Here is a 23,590-nt window from a genome sequence, read left to right as displayed (position 1 = left end):
TTTTTCGTGTACGTAGCACTACACTGGAATATAAAAATTGTGATAGTGATTGTGATAATGTAAACAATAAAATTAATAAGTCACATAAAAATGAATGCACATTTTATCGTGGCAAACTGTTGGTGTTAATACACATAAAACGTAAAATTTGAAAATGAAAATAAACCATTGACTTAACATTAAATCATACTTTAATAGAGTAAGTTTATTATTGTTTTTAATTATTGATTAACAAATTAATTTTAGTTAATTTTAATCCAATTAATTTTAGCCCGCAAACTAAATTGCACTTCATCAGTTGTAATGTAGTTTAATTACATTTTAATGAATTTAATTTATCTGATCCATAATAATATATATATTATTATTATGATTATTTTTGTTATTATTATTGTTATTCTAGCACATAACGGATAAAGAGGGCGTTCCTGTTTGAAGGGGCGGTTCATCCCTGCTGCTGACGTCACGTGCGCGTGCAGATCCTGCAGTCAGAGCTCGCGGAATAAGCGTTCCCGTTAAACTCTCCACAGTTGATGCGACTGCTACAGAAGTCCTGGGACGCTTGGAAATGGGTATGTAAACGTACAAACAGACGTTATTAAATGTCCGTCACGCTTTAGTTTTACAGTTTAACCATTTATGGACGCTTTCCTCCCTCCTCAGACTGTGACAGTTTACCTGAACTGTGCAACAGGACGCGCGACAACTTTTTGAGAAATAATTAGTTCGTTCTTTCTTTGCGAAGTCTGTGTGTTTCTATGTATTTAACTCAGGTCAGCATAAGTCTGGAGAGGTAACTGGGCTTCTAAGTGAGATTATGGATTATACTAAATGGATTTCACTCACATCAGCTGCATATAAAATAGCACAATGAGCGAAACTTTTATTAAACAAGAGTAGACTGTAGTATATAGCAAGAGTAGACTGTAGTATGTAGCAAGAGTAGACTGTAGTATGTAGCAAGAGTAGACTGTAGTATATAGCAAGAGTAGACTGTAGTATGTAGCAAGAGTAGACTGTAGTATGCAGCAAGAGTAGACTGTAGTATGCAGCAAGAGTAGACTGTAGTATGCAGCAAGAGTAGACTGTAGTATGCAGCAAGAGTAGACTGTAGTATGTAGCAAGTGTAGACTGTAGTATGTAGCAAGAGTAGACTGTAGTACGTAGAAAGAGAAGACTGTAGTATGCAGCAAGTGTATACTGTAGTATGTAGCAAGAGTAGACTGTAGTATGTAGCAAGAGTAGACTGTAGTACATAGCAAGAGTAGACTAGTACGTAGAAAGAGAAGACTGTAGTATGCAGCAAGTGTATACTGTAGTATGTAGCAAGAGTAGACTGTAGTATGTAGCAAGAGTAGACTGTAGAATGTAGCAATAGTAGACTGTAGTATGCAGCAAGTGTATACTGTAGTATGTAGCAAGAGTAGACTGTAGTATGCAGCAAGTGTATACTGTAGTATGTAGCAAGAGTAGACTGTAGTATGTAGCAAGAGTAGACTGTAGTATGTAGCAAGAGTAGACTGTAGTACGTAGCAAGAGTAGACTGTAGTACGTAGCAAGTGTATACTGTAGTATGCAGCAAGTGTATACTGTAGTATGTAGCAAGAGTAGACTGTAGTATGCAGAAAGTGTATACTGTAGTATGTAGCAAGAGTAGACTGTACTATGTAGCAAGAGTAGACTGTACTATGTAGCAAGAGTAGACTGTAGTATGTAGCAAGAGTAGACTGTAGTACGTAGCAAGAGTAGACTGTAGTATGCAGCAGGAATAGACTGTAGTATGCAGCAGGAGTAGACTGTAGTATGCAGCAAGAGTAGACTGTAGTATGCAGCAGGATTAGACTGTAGTATGCAGCAAGAGTAGACTGTAGTATGCAGCAGGATTAGACTGTAGTATGCAGCAGGAGTAGACTGTAGTATGCAGCAAGAGTAGATTGTAGTATGCAACAAGAGTATACTGTAGTATGCAGCGAGAATAGACTGTAGTGTGTAGCGAGAATAGACTGTAGTATGCAGCAAGGGTAGACTGTAGTATGTAGCAAAAGTAGACGGTAGTATATAGCAAGAGTATTTCCTAGTATGTTGCAAGAGTATACTGTAGTATGTATATGTAGCAAGATTATGCTGCAGTATGCAGGAAGAGTAGACTGTAGGATATAGCAAGAGTATGTGTAGTATGTATATGTAGCAAGATTAGACTGTAGCGTGTAGCAAGTGTATACTGTAGTATGCAGCGAGAATAGACTGTAGTATGCAACAAGAGTATACTGTAGTATGTAGCGAGAGTAGACTAGTGTGTAGTGAGAATAGATTGTAGTATGCAGCAAGGGTAGACTGTAGTATGTAGCAAGAGTAGACTGTAGTATGCAGCAAGAGTAGACTGTAGTATGCAGCAAGAGTAGACTGTAGTATGTAGCAATAGTATACTGTAGTTAGTAGCAAGAGTATACTGTAGTATGCAGCAAGAGTAGACTGTAGTATGCAGCAAGAGTAGACTGTAGTATGCAGCAAGAGTAGACTGTAGTATGCAGCAAGAGTAGACTGTAGTATGTAGCAAGAGTAGACTGTAGTATGCAGCAAGAGTAGACTGTAGTATGTAGCAAGAGTAGACTGTAGTATGCAGCAAGAGTAGACTGTAGTATGCAGCAAGAGTAGACTGTAGTATGCAGCAAGAGTAGACTGTAGTATGTAGCAAGAGTAGACTGTAGTATGTAGCAAGAGTAGACTGTAGTATGTAGCAAGGGTAGACTGTAGTATGTTTTAAGAGTAGACTGTAGTATGCAGCAAGAGTAGACTGTAGTATGCAGCAAGAGTAGACTGTAGTATGTTGCAAGAGTAGACTGTAGTATGCAGCTAGAGTAGACTGTAGTATGCAGCAAGAGTAGACTGTAGTATGCAGCAAGTGTAGACTGTAGTATGTAGCAAGAGTAGACTGTAGTATGTAGCAAGGGTAGACTGTAGTATGTTTTAAGAGTAGACTGTAGTATGTAGCAAGGGTAGACTGTAGTATGCAGCGAGAGTAGACTGTAGTATGTAGCGAGAGTAGACTGTAGTATGTAGCGAGATTAGACTGTAGTATGTAGCGAGAGTTGACTGTAGTATGTAGCGAGAGTAGACTGTAGTATGCAGCAAGAGTAGACTGTAGTATGTAGCAAGAGTAGACTGTAGTATGTTGCAAGGGTAGACTGTAGTATGTTTTAAGAGTAGACTGTAGTATGTAGCAAGGGTAGACTGTAGTATGTTTTAAGAGTAGACTGTAGTATGCAGCAAGAGTAGACTGTAGTATGTAGCAAGAGTAGACTGTAGTATGTAGCAAGGGTAGACTGTAGTATGTTTTAAGAGTAGACAGTAGTATGTAGCAAGGGTAGACTGTAGTATGTTTTAAGAGTAGACTGTAGTATGTAGCAAGGGTAGACTGTAGTATGTCGCAAGGCTAGACTGTAGTATGTCGCAAGGGTAGACTGTAGTATGCAGCAAGAGTAGACTGTAGTATGTAGCAAGAGTAGACTGTAGTATGTAGCAAGGGTAGACTGTAGTATGTTTTAAGAGTAGACTGTAGTATGTAGCAAGGGTAGACTGTAGTATGTTTTAAGAGTAGACTGTAGTATGTAGCAAGAGTAGACTGTAGTATGTAGCAAGAGTAGACTGTAGTATGCAGCAAGAGTAGACTGTAGTATGCAGCAAGAGTAGACTGTAGTATGTAGCAAGAGTAGACTGTAGTATGTAGCAAGAGTAGACTAGTATGCAGCAAGAGTAGACTGTAGTATGCAGCAAGAGTAGACTGTAGTATGCAGCAAGAGTAGACTGTAGTATGCAGCAAGAGTAGACTGTAGTATGTAGCAAGAGTAGACTGTAGTATGTAGCAAGAGTAGACTGTAGTATGCAGCAAGAGTAGACTGTAGTATGCAGCAAGAGTAGACTGTAGTATGCAGCAAGAGTAGACTGTAGTATGCAGCAAGAGTAGACTGTAGTATGCAGCAAGAGTAGACTGTAGTATGCAGCAAGAGTAGACTGTAGTATGTAGCAAGAGTAGACTGTAGTATGTAGCAAGGGTAGACTGTAGTATGTTTTAAGAGTAGACTGTAGTATGTAGCAAGGGTAGACTGTAGTATGTTTTAAGAGTAGACTGTAGTATGCAGCGTGAATAGACTGTAGTATGCAGCAAGAGTAGACTGTAGTATGCAACAAGAGTATACTGTAGTATGTAGAGAGAGTAGACTGTAGTGTGTAGTGAGAATAGATTGTAGTATGCAGCAAGAGTAGACTGTAGTATGTTTTAAGAGTAGACTGTAGTATGTAGCAAGGGTAGACTGTAGTATGCAACAAGAGTATACTGTAGTATGTAGCGAGAGTAGACTGTAGTGTGTAGTGAGAATAGATTGTAGTATGCAGCAAGAGTAGACTGTAGTATGTTTTAAGAGTAGACTGTAGTATGCAGCAAGAGTAGACTGTAGTATGTTTTAAGAGTAGACTGTAGTATGCAACAAGAGTATACTGTAGTATGTAGCGAGAGTAGACTGTAGTGTGTAGTGAGAATAGATTGTAGTATGCAGCAAGAGTAGACTGTAGTATGTTTTAAGAGTAGACTGTAGTATGTTTTAAGAGTAGACTGTAGTATGTAGCAAGGGTAGACTGTAGTATGCAGCAAGAGTAGACTGTAGTATGTAGCAAGAGTAGACTGTAGTATGTAGCAAGAGTAGACTGTAGTATGCAGCAAGAGTAGACTGTAGTATGTAGCCTAGTATTTAATTATTTTTGTAGGAATTCAGTATAACAACCGTGTGGCTTTATTAGGGACTCTTCCATTGGCAATAATGACAGCAAATCTATGTCCTGTGATTATGTTTGAAGTAGAAGAAAAAAGAGTTTTCCAGTGTCACATCTGTTTTGTAACTCTTGCATGTGAGTTATCTGAACTAACTTTCCTCATTGTAATTATTTGCTCGCAATGAGCAAATTAATTTGTGCTAATGCAAAGTCAAATTAAATCTGCATGTCGTGATTTAAATTATACATATGATATAACCCATCAGTGAGTCCAGTCATTGGCTCAGAACTAGTTTTGTTTCAGCACTCTCTTACTGCACATTGGCTAGTGGTCACCCAACACAATTACAAAATTATTTATTGTAAAAAAACACAAATGTCTTTAAATTGAAAGATAGAAACTATGTCCCGAAACTAGTATTGGAATTGCGCATCACATGCTCTGTTTGTAGCAGATGACAGTGAATAGAGTGCTCATTCACTTAATAGCACGAGGCACATACAGACTACATATTTATTTAAATAAATAGCAGACCTTTGTGCTTAAATAATCACATTGGTCATGTAGCGACTGGCTACCTGTCTAAAAACACATTAACGGAAAGTGCTTCAAAATAAAAGCTCGATTTAAATGGAAAAATGTACGACAGAAATATATCACTACTGTATAGCTATGTTATATTCTCTGTAATACTATGACTACTACTACTAATAATAAATCAATAGTAATTATATATTATATTTAAGCAGTATCTCACATCTGTGCTGTGAGGTTCTGTATAAAAGAACATAATTTAATAAAAATAGTACAATATCATGTTGAAAATGAATTGCTATATTTTCATTTGATTAAAGTTTTAATTAATTCATTTATTTAAACACAATTTTGATGATAATATTTATATAAATTGTTGATATGGAATTCACAAAAACCCCCAGATGTCATTATTGTTATCGGTACTCATACTCGTACTCGAAAGGATCGGTTCTCATACTTGGAAGTATCGGTACTCATACTTGAAAGCATCGGTAATCATACTCGGAAGTATTGGTACTCATACGCATACCCGGAAGTATCGGTACGCATACCCGGAAGTATCGGTACACATACTCGGAAGTATCTATACTCATACTCGGAAGTATCGGTATGCATACTCGGAAGTATCGGCACTCATACTCGTAAGTATCGGTACTCATACTCTGAAGCATCGGTACTCATATTCGAAAGTATCGGTACTCATACTCATACCCGGAAGTATCGGTACTCATACTCAGAAGTATCTGTCCTCATACTCATACTCGGAAGTATTGGTACTCATACTCGGAATTATCGGCACTCATAATCAGAAGTATCTGTACTCATACCCGGAAGTATCGGTATGCATACCCGGAAGTATTGGTACTCATACTCGGAAGTATCTGTACTCATACTCATACTCGGAAGTATCGATACTCACACTCATACTCGGAAGTATTGGTACTCATATTCGGAAGTATCGGTACTCATACTCGGAAGTATCGTTACTCATACCCAGAAGTATCGATACTCATATTCATACCCGGAAGTATCGGTACTCATATTCATACCCGGAAGTATCGATACTCATACTCATACTCGGAAGTATTGGTACTCATATTCGGAAGTATCTGTACTCATACTCATACTCTGAAGTATCGGTACTTACACCCGGAGTATCGGTACTCATACTCGTAAGTATCTGTACTCATACTCATACTCGTAAGTATCGATACTCATACTCATACTCGGAAGTATCTGTACTCTTACTCATACTCGTAAGTAACGGTACTCATACTCGGAAGTATCGGTACTCATACTCGGAAGTATCGGTACTCAAACGCATACCCGGAAGTATCAGTATGCATACCCGGAATTATCGGTACTCATACTCGGAAGTATCTGTATTCATACTCATACCCGGAAGTATCGGTACTCATACTCGGAAGTATCTGTACTCATACTCATACCCGGAAGTATCGGTACTCATACTTGGAAGTATCTGTACTCATACTCACACTCGGAAGTATCGGTGCTCATATTCGGAAGTATCGGTACTGATATTCATACCCGGAAGTATCGGTACTCATATTCTGAAGTATCTGTACTCTTACTTATACTCGGAAGTATCGGTACTCATACTCATACTCGGAAGTATCGGTACTCATACTCGTAAGTATCTGTACTCTTACTCATACTCGTAAGTAACGGTACTCATACTCGGAAGTATCGGTACTCATACTCGGAAGTATCGGTACTCAAACGCATACCCGGAAGTATCAGTATGCATACCCGGAATTATCGGTACTCATACTCGGAAGTATCTGTATTCATACTCATACCCGGAAGTATCGGTACTCATACTCGGAAGTATCTGTACTCATACTCATACCCGGAAGTATCGGTACTCATACTTGGAAGTATCTGTACTCATACTCACACTCGGAAGTATCGGTGCTCATATTCGGAAGTATCGGTACTGATATTCATACCCGGAAGTATCGGTACTCATATTCTGAAGTATCTGTACTCTTACTTATACTCGGAAGTATCGGTACTCATACTCATACTCGGAAGTATCGGTACTCATACTCATACTCGGAAAGAGCCACTAGCTAAGAACTAAGAACCATGAGTTATCTACAGGTTGACTGCTGGTATCTTCATTTAAATGTAGAGAGTCTTATAATACGTCCTATACATTTTGCATAGTTTTGGTAGTTTTGAAGAGAAAAGCATGTGAAGTTGTTCTCAATCCAATCTGCGTTGGCTCTCTGAGTTCCCTCATTGAAGCATGCAGAAGAGGCGCCACTTACACACATGTTTATCGCTATTTAAATGCTCCCGACTGAATTATGGCCTGTGGGACCTTTAGAAGGGCTTTAGGCCAGATGGGTGAGCATTGAGACATAGATACACTCTCTCTTTCTCTCTGTGTGTGTGTGTGTGTGTGTGTGTGTGTGTGTGTGTTCGCATTCAAACCTCAGGAATCTGATAAACTATGTCTCATCATTTTGTTATGCTATTAACCTCTTTTTCACTGCTTAGTTTTAGCACAGCAGCTACACATAACTTTAAAGAAATAATTCAGCCAGATAAAGGCAATTCTGTCAAATTTACTCTTAGTTCTAAACCTGTATGCTCTTGCCTATTCCATGGTACACAAAAGAAGAATATTGGAAGAATCATCACGTAGCTCTTTTCCATATGATGACTGTACAGTTGAAACAAGAGTGAATATATGATGACAGAACTATTCCTTTAATCGCCAACATCTTGTTTTCATTTATGCATCAAAGTTCACAAGCATTTCCTTGTTAAGTCGACGTTGTTTTCAACCCAAGGGATGAACTGAACCGTGTGTTCTGAGTACTTCCGAAATTTTCAGCAAAACAGAGCTGATTTGCCCCGCCGCAGCTGACCGTGTGAGAACATGTGAGAGCTTTGGTTTGTTCTCTCTCTCAGCGTTGGCTTTGTGTGTCTAATTCATCTGCCGCGTCTTTGTGCGACTCCAGAGACTGTTAGTGTTGAAGTAGCTCCAGTGAGCTGGGACGTCCTGAGACAAGTAATGCATGAAAGAGGGGCCTCCTTCAATGAAGTTCGCCCTGCATCGCAGCTGCATCTTATCCATAGTATGGTGGCTTTGACAAACTCACAGGCCTTACTGTTACTCTAAGTTAGTTTTATTCTTTCTGAATGTGTGCTTTTGTTTTTTATCCGTGCATAGTGGTGTTTCCTACAGAATATTGTGTATTGACAGATACAAACTTGTGAGTCTTTTTGACCAGTTTGTTTTGTTTCGTGCTGTAAATGAAAAAGAACCGAGTCATAAGAGTCAATTGTTTGGGAGTCGGATTACACTGGTCATTCAATAACGCTGTTGGGGTGGGGCTGAATGGTAGCCCAGAGAGTATTTTAGGATGGTGTTCTTTCCGCATCAATGGAAGTCTGCAGTGTTGAGAACCATTAACGAAACTGAAAGTCGTGAAAATTAAAGCTTGCTGGAAAGCGGGTTAAGGGGCAAGGAGGAGGCGAGAACCGGCTTGGCAATATAAATAGTAGTTTTAATAATAAACTGAACGAAAAACACCCAAACATAAACACAGAGCAGCTCCATGTCATTCTCTCTCGAACCATCGGCACCAGCTGCCTTTATCCCTCACGCGCCTACATCAGGCTGATAGGGGACCGGGCGTACGTTGTTCCAGCCCGGCCCCGCCCATTGCCTCAGGCCGTGGAGCCCACGGCATGATCTACATCCCCTCCTCTCCGAGGGAGCGTGCCTTGCACCCTGTCTGCCGGTGGGTCATCCCCGCCTTTCTCGACCTGGGAGGAGGCAGGTGGGTAAAGACAACAACAATCAAAATAGGCAAAGGACAAAGGCCAACACAGAGTGACAGAGAGAGAGAGGAGAGAGAGAAGAAAAAAATAACTCACTCACCGGTTCTCTGATGCACCGTCACGTGGTCCTCGATCACTCCCCCACCCTATCAGGCGGACGCAGCCGCTCATCCCCGGGCGGACAGGAGTCAGACCTATGACCCCCGGTGGACAGAATGCACCTCCGCGTTCCCAGCGACACATGGGGACACTCCTCCGCCCCTGGCAGTGGGCCTACCGCTCCAGGCGGTCGGGGAGACACTTCCCTCCTCCCCTCTCGGACGGCGGTCCTCTCGACCCCCTCCGTGTTTCTGGGGGACGGCAGGGCACTCCTCCACCCCTGGCAGCGGCTCCATCGCTCCTGGGGGTCGGGGAGTCCAGTCCCCACTCGCCTCGTGGATGGCGGCTGTTCACCTCGTCTGGGCGGTCGGGCTACTCCGTCCCCTGGCGGATGGCAGTAGCGCTCCCCTGGGTGGACTGCAGTATTGAGGACTCCGCGACGGGCATCCCTCTTCCCTCCCGGGTTTTGGCACCAATGTAAAGCGGGATAAGGGGCAAGGAGGTGGCGAGAACCAGCTTTGCAATATAGGCCTAAATAACAGTTTATAATAGCTGCTTCTTCAATGAGACAATTAAATAGCCTTCTTAGTTTAGCACTGCCTTGTGAATACAGCTCGTTAGTGGGACTAATCAACTAATCATGAGTTGAACCGTAACCTCAGCAAGGGATCAAAGTTTTCCACGGTTTTCATTTTCTTGCAGTATCAGCATCAACATAATGGACTCTCGGAAAGTTTTTAGCCTTTGCATTTCTGAGTGTTTACAACATTCAGAACAGCACAAGTAATCATGTTGGCTTGTAATGAAATGTTATGATTTGGGTCACAGGAGAGTTGATATATTTTAAAGTTTCATGGGTGCGGTTGCATTTATATTGTTTGGTTTAGTGGTTGTATTATAGTTTGTCAAGTTTGGTGGTAAAGATTTCATCAGTCTATTTGTCAGAAGCATTGTGTCTATTAATGCCCATTTATGTGTGCCAGTGTGTTTATCAAAATTAACCCTATTTACTTCTTAATGCATGTTTCTGGTATTAATGTGCAAGATGGAGCACATTAACTGAGTACTGTACCATCCAAATGTTATTAGTGTTGAATAAAACGTTCTATAATAGTTTGTGACAGGAGCAGAAATGCATCGTGTTTTTGTCATTTGTAAAATAATAATAATAATTACATATCATTATAAAATACATTTCCGTTCGTATTTCTGAGGGCTTTTATTATGATTCGGGCTTTTATTATTTGAGGACTCTAGAAGAGTGTTTGTAGGCTAATTCACAATAGTTTAATTCACTTCTCTTTCGATATCTAGTGAAATGCGCATCTTGTGTTGTTCTCAATGCATGTTACAAGCGAACTGAACTATTGAGTTTGTGTGGAGTGCCAACATATATATATATATATATATATATATATATATAGCCAAATACTTCTTTAGCCAAACATATATTGGAAATATGGCTAGACGTAGAACAAAGCATGCAGGACCTTTATTTTTTGTGTTATCATCTTTAACTTTGAAACATAACTTTTTGAGACTTGTGGCTTTCAGAGCATTTCTGGGTTTCTGTGTCACATTTTTAATGTATATACACTGATGGCTAAAAGTTTGGAATAATGTTCAGCTTTAGCTATTATGGAAAGAAATTGGTACATTCATCTGATCACAATGTATCTAGTCAGGAGTCAGGACATTACTAATGTGAAAATGTTGTTTTGATTTGTTTTCGACAAAGTGAAAATGCATAAAAATAAATTTGCCGTCTTCTGCCTGTTTTCATTCAAATGGACTTTTATCGATTAAAAATGGCGTGCGTGATGACGTCATACCTAAAAATCACTTTGTCACATAAGTTTTGGTTTATCGCAAAATAAATCTGCCCTTAAGCCATTTCCATACAGATGTGTGTATATCACTAATTCGCCTCCCAGATGTCCCTAATTTTATCCTAAATGTTCTGCACTTATACAGCGCCTTTTTAAGCCTTAAGGGTATTCAAAGCGCTTTACATTGTGACTCATTCACCATTTCACACTCACATTCACACACCAATGATGGTAGAGCTGTCATGCAAGGCGCTAGCCTTCCATTGGGAGCAACTTGGGGTTCAGCGTCTTGCCCAAGGACACTTCGGCATGTGGAGTCACGTGGGCCGGGTATCAAACCACCAACCCTACGATTAGTGGCCGACCCGCTCTACCACCTGTGCCGCAATCCTCTGAAGTTTTGGTAAAATGGGGAGATTATTGAGACTATTCATTGAAATTAGTCAGATTACTGTCATTTTAATTAACAAATAAATGCAATTAGAAGAAGAATTGCAGTCAAAAGTGAGCAGTTGCTCTTCTGATAGGACTGTATCGGTCCTTATGTTGCGCATATCGCACGTTGCCATCGGTTACGACCCGAAAGTGAATCGTCATGGCCCTGTTCAAGCTGGCAACGTGCACCAAGTAGTGGGGGAAACTTCTGGTTCACATACAACATCAAGCGAGCGTTTCACACGGTGCAATTACATACAAATTCGACGCAAATAGACGAAATTTTTATGAAGCAAATGGCGCGACTCGAACGTGCAAAATCGCTTCATTCGCGTATTTGCGTGAGTTGAAATTTGCGTTGTCACGAAAGCCTATCAGCATTGAGATTGTCCGGATGTCACTGATGTACTGATGTAGTAGCAGAAGAAATCTGGAAAAATGGATGAAAACATTGTTGTAGCGGTGTGTGGGCACCTGGAATTGTACGACACAACATCATACATGTACAGCGACCGGACGAATAAAGACAACGCTTGGAGGAAAGTGAGCGAGGAAGTTGGACGACCTGGTAAGTTCTGAAAATATGCGCGACTACTTGATTCCAGCTATTGGTTGAACTTTACTATGAACCAAGTCGTAGAAGCCCCTCCTCCTGTCCTTTTCCGGAAGAGAAGCGCGAGTTTAAACACTCATCGCGAGCAAAGCAAGGCGAACATTTTCTTTGCATTTTATGTGAAAGCACCATTAGTATAAAGGCAATAAAAGGCAATTATATATAGGCCTAACTATTATTTTTTTCGATTGGCAATTTATTTTATTTAATACAGAGAATTTTGCCTAAATTCTATTTAGACTAAGTATCTAATACTATTCTAGAGGTGTCTGTGGCTCAGGTGGTAGAGCGGGTCAGCTGTTAATCGCAGGGTTGGCGGTTCGATTCCCGTCCCACATGACTCCACATGCCGAAGTGTCCTTGGGCAAGACACTGAACCCCAAGTTGCTCCCAATGGCAGGCTAGCACCTAGCATGGCTACTCTGCCATCATTGGTGTGCGAGTGTGTGTGTGTGAATGGCTGAATGAGACGCAGTGTAAAGCACTTTGGTGACCGCTAAGGTTAATAATTGATCAACACAATTAAATGTATTGCAAAGAGTGTTCATTCATTTGTTCTCCTTGCACTTATGGATGACCGGTGCATGATACGAGAAATTTGTGTTGGCACTCCTGGAATTATCATCTTTGCAGCATCAGATCTATGTGCCGTTAAGATCAATCCATAATAACGTACAATAAATTGGCTTTCATTGCTGTATACCTTGTCATCATGATTAACACAGGCTAACGATTGGGGCAAAATATCATGTGACACTAAATTTTTACGTTTCCAAACCAGTTTTCCTTCCGAAACAGCTAAATTTGTACATTATTCTAAACTTTTGGCCACTAGTGTAATTAAAAAAATCTGCTATTATACAGTACTTCACCTCTTCTAATTTGTTTCTGCCATATGTTATAGAGGTTGACCGTGTCAGCTGAGCATTAACAGAAGGTGAGATATTGTTTCTCCAGCTCTGTGAGATCTTCAAGGTATCCCGATTGAATGTTCAAAGCAAAGGTCACGCTGAGCTGTTTGACCGGCGTGCGGCACAACAAGAAAGAAACATGATAGCATGGCACACTTCATCACGTCGATAGTTGTGGTTAGTTCACGTCTGGTATGTGTTCATAATCTCTTCTCCTCTCTCTGTTTGTCCATCATCACAGGGCACAAAGAGGGACATTGTGAATTGTGATACGAAGTGATATGGAAGTGTCAGTGTGGAGTGGGAGTGTTTGCTCAAGCATGGCCAATGTTTATCACATTTGAGCATCAAAGGCCCATTCACAGGCATAAGATTGATAGAACTTGCCCTGGTTAAAGAATTGTTTCAGTGCCACTTGTAGGAGCTAGCAAAGAGCTAACAACAAGATGTTTTGTGGTCTAAATGGCCAGATTTGAATGGTTATCCTTGGCCTTTCCAAGCTAAATGTTAGTGAAAACATCAGTATTTATATCCACCTCTTTGTGAACATCACTTGTGTTTTTGTAAGTCCGGAATTAATTTGTCATAGTTTATAAGTTAGCGAAGACCGGTTGGAATAAACCAATGAAATGTCCATCATGTTGGCATTTCAGCCCGATCTTGTGAACATTATGTGACTTTGGTATTTTTGATACAGAGTCCCGATCCCATACTTGTATTTGCCTAGATAATAGAGCTGCAGATTGTTTTTTTGTTTGTTTACAAATATAACGAAGTAAACAAAGTGTTCAGCATCTCCTCGATGGCCTGTTTTACATGCTCGGCTGTATGAGACCCACGAAACATGTGTGCATGTGTAACGGGAGCCAGCTGGTAGATAGCTGTGCAGTGTGTAAACCTCACTCTCCTGACCTCAAGAGGTGCACTAGCGACTGACGCTAGAGGATGTAGCCTTTAGCCTCCTTGTTAGAGCACCTGCCTCCCACGCCAGAGACCTAGGTTCGTGTCCCATACGGAGCAGTTAGAACAAGAGCGTCACACATGCAATACTGCACGCTTAAACTCGAAAGTGGAGGAATCAATCCAGTGTGCAGTGAGGCTGAGCAATGACATGGGGCAAACGTCAGAGCTCCAAATGGATGGTCACATTATGTTTTAAATCACCTCGTATGTTGTCACGAACCTTACTGTACAGCTCTAGTAAGGCGGTGTCTGAAATGTAGTGTCGAGACGGCAGGGCTTAGCGTGGATCCAAAAGCTCCAAAAGATGGCAAAAACCTGCATTCTCTACCACATAGATGACGTCTTATCACGTGACTACCATGGAGACGTAGCGCATGTGGAGGCTTCACGCTATTCTCCGCGGCATCCACGCACAACTCGCCACACGCCCCACCGAGAGCGAGAACCACATTATAGTGACCACGAGGAGGTTACCCCATGTGACTCTACCCTCCCTAGCAACCGGGCCAATTTGGTTGCTAAGGAGACCTGGCTGGAGTCACTCGGCATGCCCTGGGATTCGAACTAGCGAATTCCAGGGGTGGTAGCCAGCGTCTTTTACCACTGAGCTACCCAGGCTGTGATTAATTGTCATTAATAATTTGTTCGATTAAGCTTATTGATCGTCGATTCATTAATTTCAGGATGAACATCATGCAATCAGACGTTGATAAGGCTGTCTATACAGTCACCCGCCACTAGAGGTCGCTTGCATGCTGCATGTTATGATCCAGTTCACAGAAGAAGAGCCAGCGCATAAATTAGAGTTGAAGCGGCTCAATGTAAACAACATTGGAGTGTTTCTCTATAAATTAACATTAAGGTTTTCCGCGCACGCCGCACAGGGTGCCGCAACGACTGGCTAGGGGTGCCACAAAATCTCTGCTCAGTTCAATATTTTAATAGGCACCGATGCTAAAATATACCGGCAGTATCAAGCTCTGTCTCAGTTCGATAGACACACTGTTTGATTTCAGCTGGCTACTTTCAAACGCTCACATTTAAGTAGTTTTATTTTGCATTCGATTACTTTTACTGTCAACAAAAGAAACACTGTAGGCTCCATTGCTTTAATTGAATTCTCTTTAAAGCATATTTGCTTGTTTTGCTAGTTCACACGGCAGATTCAATGCACATTTCTTTCCATGACACCATGTAGCATCATTATACTCTCTTGTGTGGACTGTATCGATGAGAAAGGGTGAAAACAAATCGATACTTTTTTCCGGGTTGACCTATTTACATTCCTGTTTGCAGGGAACCAGGACACACGAGTAGCAAGTTGAGGGGAATCAAGGCTTGGATTAGACAAGGCTGTCAATCATGTAAATGAAGGGACATGATTGGTTGCTGCATTGTAGGGGGTTGGGTGGTATGACCAAAATATTACATCATGATATCAGTAGTTTCAATAGTGGATTTTGCTGATAATGATAACTAATATGGTCGGAAAGGCCGATAACAGATTAATCGGCCGATAGTTTTTAAAATTGATTTATGTAATGTCAAAAAAAATTAAAAATATTCTAGACAAAGAGTCCTAAATGAATAAAATCCCAGCTTTTAAAATAGCGATTTAGTGTATAACCCGGGACTTTTAAGTATAAACAAGCCCGAAACACAGCAGGGACTCTTATTTTGAAATGACAAAATTTTGCCACAGATTTTGCCAAGAACGATAGTTGCAAAAAGTAACCATCAGCACCGATTAATAAACTAATCGATTTAATCACTCACTGCATCTGTGTAAAGTTATATCCAGTTTTACAACTTTGTTGCCATGACGATGTGATGTCAACAAACCATAAAACGACTAAACATATTTACAGCTTAAATAACACACAAGTTTTAACAGAATCATTCATGTAAGTGCTTTTGTAAAATTATAAGCGTCACATTGCTGACTTTAAACCTCCAAAAATGTACCCCATTGACTTCCATTGTAAGTGTCCCACTGGAACACACATTTGTGCTTTTTTTAAAGAAAAGAAGGAACGAGTCGAAATACATTTTTGTGGTGATCAATATTACGCCATAAATGCTGTTGATTGAGCTGAACTTGTATTGAACCCGGAATATTCCTTTAATAACAAGTGATTTGTTTGGGATACATTGGGATAAAAATGTGTTTATTGGACGTTCTTACTGGCTAGATGTCAAACTCTGCATGAAATAATATCCTCTATCCTCCTCCACTCTTTATTCTCGTCATTCTCACTATTCGCAACTTTCTAGGCTCTTCATCCAAACATGCCATCGTGTTTCAAGTCAAAGTCTTTCAAGTATCAGCGATCTTTAAGTTTGTCAAACCTTTGGACTCCCAACTGTACTCATTTGCCACAGAAATGAAGAGGATGGTTTGAACCGTCTGAGTGAACGTTATTGGGAATGTGGATTTAAAGGGCGTCTAATGTGCTGGAGATATTGGCATGGGGTCTGGGGGTGGAGCACATTCAAGTCTTCACAGATAGTTCTTTGTGCTGAACTCATTTACTGTCGCTACCACTAGACAAAAGCCTCTGAATCACTTCATTTGGCCTTAGAGGAGCTCTCACCATGTGAATGACCACATGGAATCACCATAGACTCTAAATTCACATCCGTAAGAAGCTAAAAACTGGTTGATAAAATATTTTTTAACTTTACTTTGAAGAAAATGCTAGTGGTGTTTCTCTGTGCAGAACGTACCAACCACTAGGGGTGTTGTGACTGTTTTTTGGTTGTTGCCATGTGGTTGCTAGGGTGCTCTGAGGGGTTTCTAGAATGTCATGGGTGGTTGCCAGTAGGACTGGGGTGATATAATCGCAATGATTTTGCTGTCAGTATAAGCTTAAGCAATATCGTGATGATTTAAATGCGCTTTTTATTTGGCCACTACATTTCCTAAAGCGTTATTAGATTATTATATGATAGTTATTACATGCTGGCACTGTAAAAAAATAAAATAATAAATCTGTTAAATATACAGTAAAAAAAAAGTCACAAACTTGATATAAACCTTATGAAACGTACAAATCTGCTTTTCATGCACATGACATGAAGTTCATCAATAGTGGCTCTTCCAGGAGCAATGAGCAATAAACATGAGACAGTGCTCAGTGTCACTCTTAGTAGGTCCTTGTGGTGGTGCGGTTACTCACCCCAATCCGGGAGGCGGAGGACGAGTCTCAGTTGCGTCCTTTTCTGAGACCGTCAATCTGCGCATCTGATCACGTGACTCGTTGTGCATGACACCGTGGAGACTCACAGCATGTGGAGGCTCATGCTACTCTCCCGATCCACACACAACTCACCACACGCCCCATTGAGAGAACCACTAATCACCACCACGAGGAGGTTACCCCATGTGACTCTACCCTCCCTAGCAACCAGGCCAATTTGGTTGCTAAGGAGACCTGACTGGAGTCACTCAGCACACCCTGGATTCAAACTCGCGACTCCAGCAGTGATAGTCAGCGTCAATACTCACTGAGATACCCAGAGCCCCCTATACAGTAAACATTAACTAAACTACATCAAATATAAAACAGAGTGCCCTAATGTACGTAACTGATAGTAAAAATAAGAAGAAACATAACTATTCCCATTAAATATAATGAAATGTGATGGGTCATGCAGGGAATTGTGGGAACGACCGATTTTTTTTTTTTTACTGTAATTTTACTGTAAAAAGTACATGGACTCTCTTGTTAAATGTAATGTAAAATTATACCATTAATTATACAGGAAAATCATACAAATCATACACATCAAATAGTTTTGATGTTAAAACAAAACCTTTTATGCCATTTCAGAGCAAATACATAATTAGATTAAATACTGTCTATATGTTGAAGAATATTGAGATATATCTTATGTAGCCATGTATCTGCTATAGGCCTATTCGCCCGGGTATTGCTAGAGCATTGTGGGTGTTTGCCAACTGCTTCACCCTCAAGTCTCTATTGGCACTTTTCCACGGCACGTTACGGTTCGGCTCGCCTCAACTCGACTCGCTTTACTTTTCTGAGCTTGCATTTCCACTGCAGTTTAGTGCCGCCTCAACGTGGGCGGGATTATAGGCTGATCGTCATAGTTACGCCGCCTCTACTGCCGTGACATCATCTTAAACGCGACACAAACAGTACTGACCATAAACAATAACACGAGCGCTAGCTGTTAGCGACTAGCTCATTGTGCTGCTTAAAGCAGTTGTTCATGGTGATTTTACACGAGTGTAACAGTTAAATTGGTTGTTTTAGAAGCTTCCAGTAGCTGCTCAACTAAATAAAGTGAAGCTATCAAGCAGAGTATTGAGTTAACGTAACAAAACGTACCATCCTCCATCGTGGACTCCAACAACACCGTGACCGAGTCCAGCACACTCTCCCTCCCATTGCTCGCCGGTTTAGATAGCGTCCATTTGGTCGAACCACTTCCCCTTTTCCTTGATGGTTCTGTAGTCACTTCAGTTTTTTATAACTTTTCGTAACACTGTTGGGAGGTCCGGTGGTAGCCGTGTGCGGCCAACAGCTGAGACACTTCCTGAGAGACTTTATCATTTAGCTCATTGCTAACGAGAGGAACGTCTGCACCTCGTTTATTGACCACGGCGTGGTTTTGCGCACAGCACAATTCGAAAGTCGCATGAACAAATGATACTACTATCGCTGTTGCTAACTTTAAAACTAGCGTGTTGATGTCCCGTGTCGAAAATCCAGTGACGCCAGTAGTAACGATTCTCTCTGACCAATCAGTGATCTGCAGGATTTTGACATCACATTTAGTATCAGCTCGGCTTGCTTGGGACCTCGACCGAGGAGGTACTAAAAAAAGTATCAGGTACCAGGTACTATCCACAGTGGGAACCCCCCAATAAAACGAGAGTCTAGTTGAGTTGAGCTGTACCGTGCAGCGGAACAGCCCCATATCATAACTCGAGATGGCTCGGTCTATGTTATAGTGACATTTTATCATCTGCCAGGTGAAAATCTTTAATCAGATCGCTTAGAAAGGTAATAGCACACCCCATAGCACAAACAGTGCCAAAGTTTAGGCTAATACTTAGATTTGGAGTTTGTTCAAATCCCTAACCTCAAGGATGAGCAATAGTTTTAGCTATGCGTGCCTTGGCATACACTGATCATGGAAAACATCCTGGTATGGTCACAGTTGTGGGAATGTCTAACAGAACAATAACATTAGTTTTAAAGATGTTCAAGCTAGGTTAAAGAGCACTCACTATATAGTATATTCCTCACCACAAATTTCCCTCCAGGAGAACTAAAGGATGTTATGTAACATCCATGATTCACCTTCTTTCTATATATTTGTCATTCAGTTGCATGCGACTGGGTCTGTTGCTCGGGTTTACAAGGACTGCTTTCAGCTGGTGTTTCATGCTCATTTCCCAGCCAAAAGTGTTCCGGATTTTCCTCCACTTATGAAATTAGGAGCTAATGCGTTTACAGATCATTGACCATATCCCAGATTCTTGAGCTTCCCTTGACACGGAAGGACAGCTGGATGAAATATAATATCGTGTGAGTTTCCAGAGTATTGGCAGTTTTGGGTATTGGAATGGAGTGGTGGTGGCGTAATGGGCTAAAGCACATAACTGGTAATCAGAAGGTTGCTGGTTAGATCCCCACAGCCACCACCATTGTGTCCTTGAGTAAGACACTTAACTCCAGGTTGCTCCGGGGGGATTGTCCCTGTAATAAGGGCTCTGTAAGTCACTTTGGATAAAAGCGTCTGCCAAATGCATAAATGTAAATGGAATAAAAACAGGGTAGATGAAATGCAAAATGTGTCCCTTTAACTCCGTTTGACCCTTATAGTATGTTATATCATGTGTTATTGAGCCTTTATAATTCGTACATGTGATATACCTCAAACAGGGAATTGGTGGGAAAATTCCAGCCATGCTTGAAACCCAGCTGTCATATGCATTCAAGATGCTGTATCTTACAGGCAACCACAGGCATTTTCAGTTTGATGGCAATTAATTATTGATTTCATTGACACAACATGGAAGTCTATGGGGCCAGTTTTCCTGAGGGTTTAAAGGCAGATATTCGAAGCTTATAATTTTATAAAAGCACTCACATTCATTTCTGTTATTTGAGCTGTAACGTTATTTAAATAGTGGCAACAATGTTGTAAAATTGGATTGAAATTTACACCTAAAAGGTGACGGGCCGTTAGGATGAACACCTGGCGCTGAGTTACCACAATCAGCCGGGAGAGGGATAATAAAGAGGAGCCGGAGACTCCAGTTCGAGAGAGAGAGAGGTGCACACAGCCACAAACCGTCCCGTTGGACTGAATAGTCATCAGAATCAGAGTGCAAAAACTCCAATCAAAAAGTTTTATGTTGTGTTGAATTAAGACTTTGGGTTGTAAACCCGGTTCCCGCTTCCTCCTTTACGATGAGCAAGAGACCTGTCTGCCACAGTGGTGATAATCCTGGATTTTGGCACCATTGTGGCAGACAGGTCTCATGATCATTTCGGTAACTCAGTGCCAGGTGTCCATCCTAACGGCCCGGCCCCGCCCTCTTCCTCATCACAGTTAGCAAGTGAATTGTGAAGCGTATAATTTTATAAAAGCACTTACATTAATTCTTCTGCTAAAACTTATGTATTATTTGAGCTGTTGTTTAAATCATCATATTTGCAGTCATTTTTTAGTTTGAGGGTTTACGGCGACATATCGCCATGGCAACGAAGTTGTAAAATTCGCTATAACTTTCCACAGATGTGGTCAGTAAGAGATTTTATGACAGCGAAATCATGTTAACACACACAATATTTATGTCTCGTGTCTATACTCTTGAAACAGTATTTTAATGTTTATGGATTGACCCCCATTGACTTATATTGTTAGTGTCTCACTGGAACACAGGTTTATCCTTTTTACGGCCCGAGCACCGATGGTGCGACTCTATTGTTCTTCTAGGCGTTTATAATTTTGTTCCCTAATGAATTGCATTTTTGAGGGCCTAAACATACTCAAAAACTCGTGAAACTTTGCACATGCAACAGAAGTGGTGAAAATGTACATTTGATTCGGGTTTAGAATGAGGTTTGGCAAAATGGCTCAATAGCGCCACCTACAAACTTTCAACGATGTGCGCTTTACGCTACATTTCACCTACACGTACGACAATCGGTACACATGTGTAACATGCCAATACCTACAAATAAGTCTCTTGGAGTCATGCCATAAACTCAACAGGAAGTCAGCCATTTAGATTTTTCTCTTCGATTTTTGCTCCGTTTTTGCCATTTCCAGGCCTCGTACTTCGCTAAATTGCGAAGCTTTTGAGTTTTCACTGCACGGCGCGGCCGTGGTTGTCTGACAAAGCTTGATGTTTCGCAAATAAAATAGAAGTTGTTATAACTCAAACATACAATCTGCCCCAATCTTCACATGTTTGATAAGAGTCCCGGCCTGAACACATCTACGTGGCAATATTCAGTTATAGTCATAGCGCCACCTACTGGCAACAGCCAATTCCAGGTCTTGTACTTTAACAAACTCCTCCCAGAGATTTAATCAGAACAACATTATATTTAGTCAGTCTTAATCTAAAGGCCTTGTGATGATAAATTGCAAAGCATTTGAGTTTTCGTTGAAGGGCGTGTCCGTGGCAGCCTGACAAAGTTCGTTATGAAACGAGTCACATTACACATTACCTAAACATGCTCGAAAACTCATGAAACTTTGCACACATCTCAAAAGTGGGGAAAATTGACATCTGATACTGGTTTTAGAATGAATTGTGGCAAAATGGCTCAATAGCGCCACCTACAAGATTTAACGAAGCAGCCTTCAAACCACATTACACCTAAATGTCAACACGTATAAAAAAGTATCTTTTAGCCATATCCTAAACCCAACAGGAAGTCAGCCATTGTGATATTTCTCTTAAGTTTTTGCTCAGTTTTTGCCATTTCCAGGCCTCGTACTTTAGCGGACTCCTCCTAGAGATTAAATCAGATCAACATCATATTCAGCAGTGGGGATTTCTTTAAGACTGCAAGGGAAGCTCAGCTTCCCCTATAATGTCAAAAAAATAATGGTCAAATATGTACTATTGTGTAAACAATTTATTGACTAAAAATGCGTTAGAACACGTTCATCTCGAAGACGAGTTCGTTCAGAATCAGCTACATTACATATAGCAGGTCGGCTGACTCGATTTACTTCTCATACATTCCCGTAGCGTCAGTGCATTTCCCTGTTGAAGCCGAGCGTCCATTGACTTCAATGGGGCTGCTCTGAACAGTTTTTTCAGTGCTCGAAAATAGGCGGTCATTGGATAAATGCTGCGATTATGTCCGCCCACGGACGCTCAGCGTCTCTGGGGGTGAATGAGGAGTGGGCTGGCCGGACTCGGGCTTCAGCGTGATGATTGGAGGATCTGTCGAAAGACTGCATCTCCTTTTGATTGACAGCGAATCTGTACTATAAGAAGTCACTGAAGCTGTTTCGCGCGCAGTCCCATCGCGGATTTCTCAAGTGTAGTCGAAAGACAAACTGCTGCAACCTATTTCTTTATATTTGTTTGGCTGAAATTGCTAGTCAATTTGCATAATACATTTCACACAATTATACACCACATTCCTTGTTTCAGTTTTACCAAGTTTAATATATTTTTGTTTTACAGCGTTAGTTCGTTCGATTCGTTCATTTGTTCGTTCGTTCATTCATTCATACAGTAGGCTAGGCTAGCGTTGTACGGGTGAAACTGCGCACGATGGCAGACGGTGCTAATATTGTCGACCTGATTTTGGCGAAGCCATTTCAAAGTCTTCCTTACGAGGAAAAAATTAGAATTAAACAGCAGGGCAGATCAACACCTAAGATTGATTTAGTGCAAAAAATAGGGTAAATAAGTTTATAATGTAGGCCGAAAATGAGCTTCCCCTCTTTGAAAGACCAGCAGCCGCCACTGATATTCAGTCAGTCTAATCTAAAGGCCTCGGTGATGCTAAATTGCGAAGCTTTTGAGTTTTATTTGAATGGCGTGTCTGTGGCATCCTGACAAAGCATGATGTTTCGCCATGAAACAGGAAGTTGTTATAACTCAAACATACAATGTCCAATCTGCTCCAAACTTCACATGTTTGTGTCCCGGCCTGAACACTTCTATATGCCAATATTCACTTATAGTCATAGCGCCACCTACTGGCAACAGGAAATGACATGTTTTATTTACACTGTGATACACTCTTAACAACATTTAAGTGCTAAAAACTAATCGCGTGGCGTGGGCATGGGCCTGTTCATTGCGTCAATATTTTAAATGATAATTTATTACATTTTTTAAAGGAGGGACGAGTCTAAATAATTGTTTTGTGTTAGTCAACATTATGATGATCTAGTGATCTAGGAAACTCCTGTTTGTAATATCCAGTATCAATCACCATGTGATCACCTACCCATTAATCTTAGTGGTTATCTTTCCAAACAAGTAAAGTTCAAAGTTCAATAACAGCTTTAACACAAGCACAGTTCAAAGAGATGCTCGCATGCCAACGCTCTCTCCGTATAAAGGCCATTCAATTCAGTGCTCTTTAAAATACAGTAT

General features: G+C 40.9%; 1 protein-coding gene across 1 annotated transcript in view; it reads left to right on the top strand.

Moving 5' to 3' along the window:
- The first annotated feature begins 444 nt into the window (after window positions 1-444).
- The window catches only part of LOC127658937 (neuronal membrane glycoprotein M6-b-like), a 51,358-nt gene continuing 28,212 nt past the window's right edge, over window positions 445-23,590 (top strand). Inside the window, exon 1 of the mRNA XM_052148523.1 lies at window positions 445-572. Coding sequence (XP_052004483.1) covers window positions 569-572 — 4 coding nt within the window. The 5' untranslated portion in view covers window positions 445-568. The remainder of the gene's footprint in view (window positions 573-23,590) is intronic.

This window comes from Xyrauchen texanus, chromosome 18, assembly GCF_025860055.1.
Source record: "Xyrauchen texanus isolate HMW12.3.18 chromosome 18, RBS_HiC_50CHRs, whole genome shotgun sequence".
NCBI classification, from domain to species: Eukaryota; Metazoa; Chordata; class Actinopteri; order Cypriniformes; family Catostomidae; genus Xyrauchen; species Xyrauchen texanus.
The sequence above is the reverse complement of the archived record's forward strand: the minus strand, read 5'-3'. Positions and strand labels throughout refer to the sequence as shown.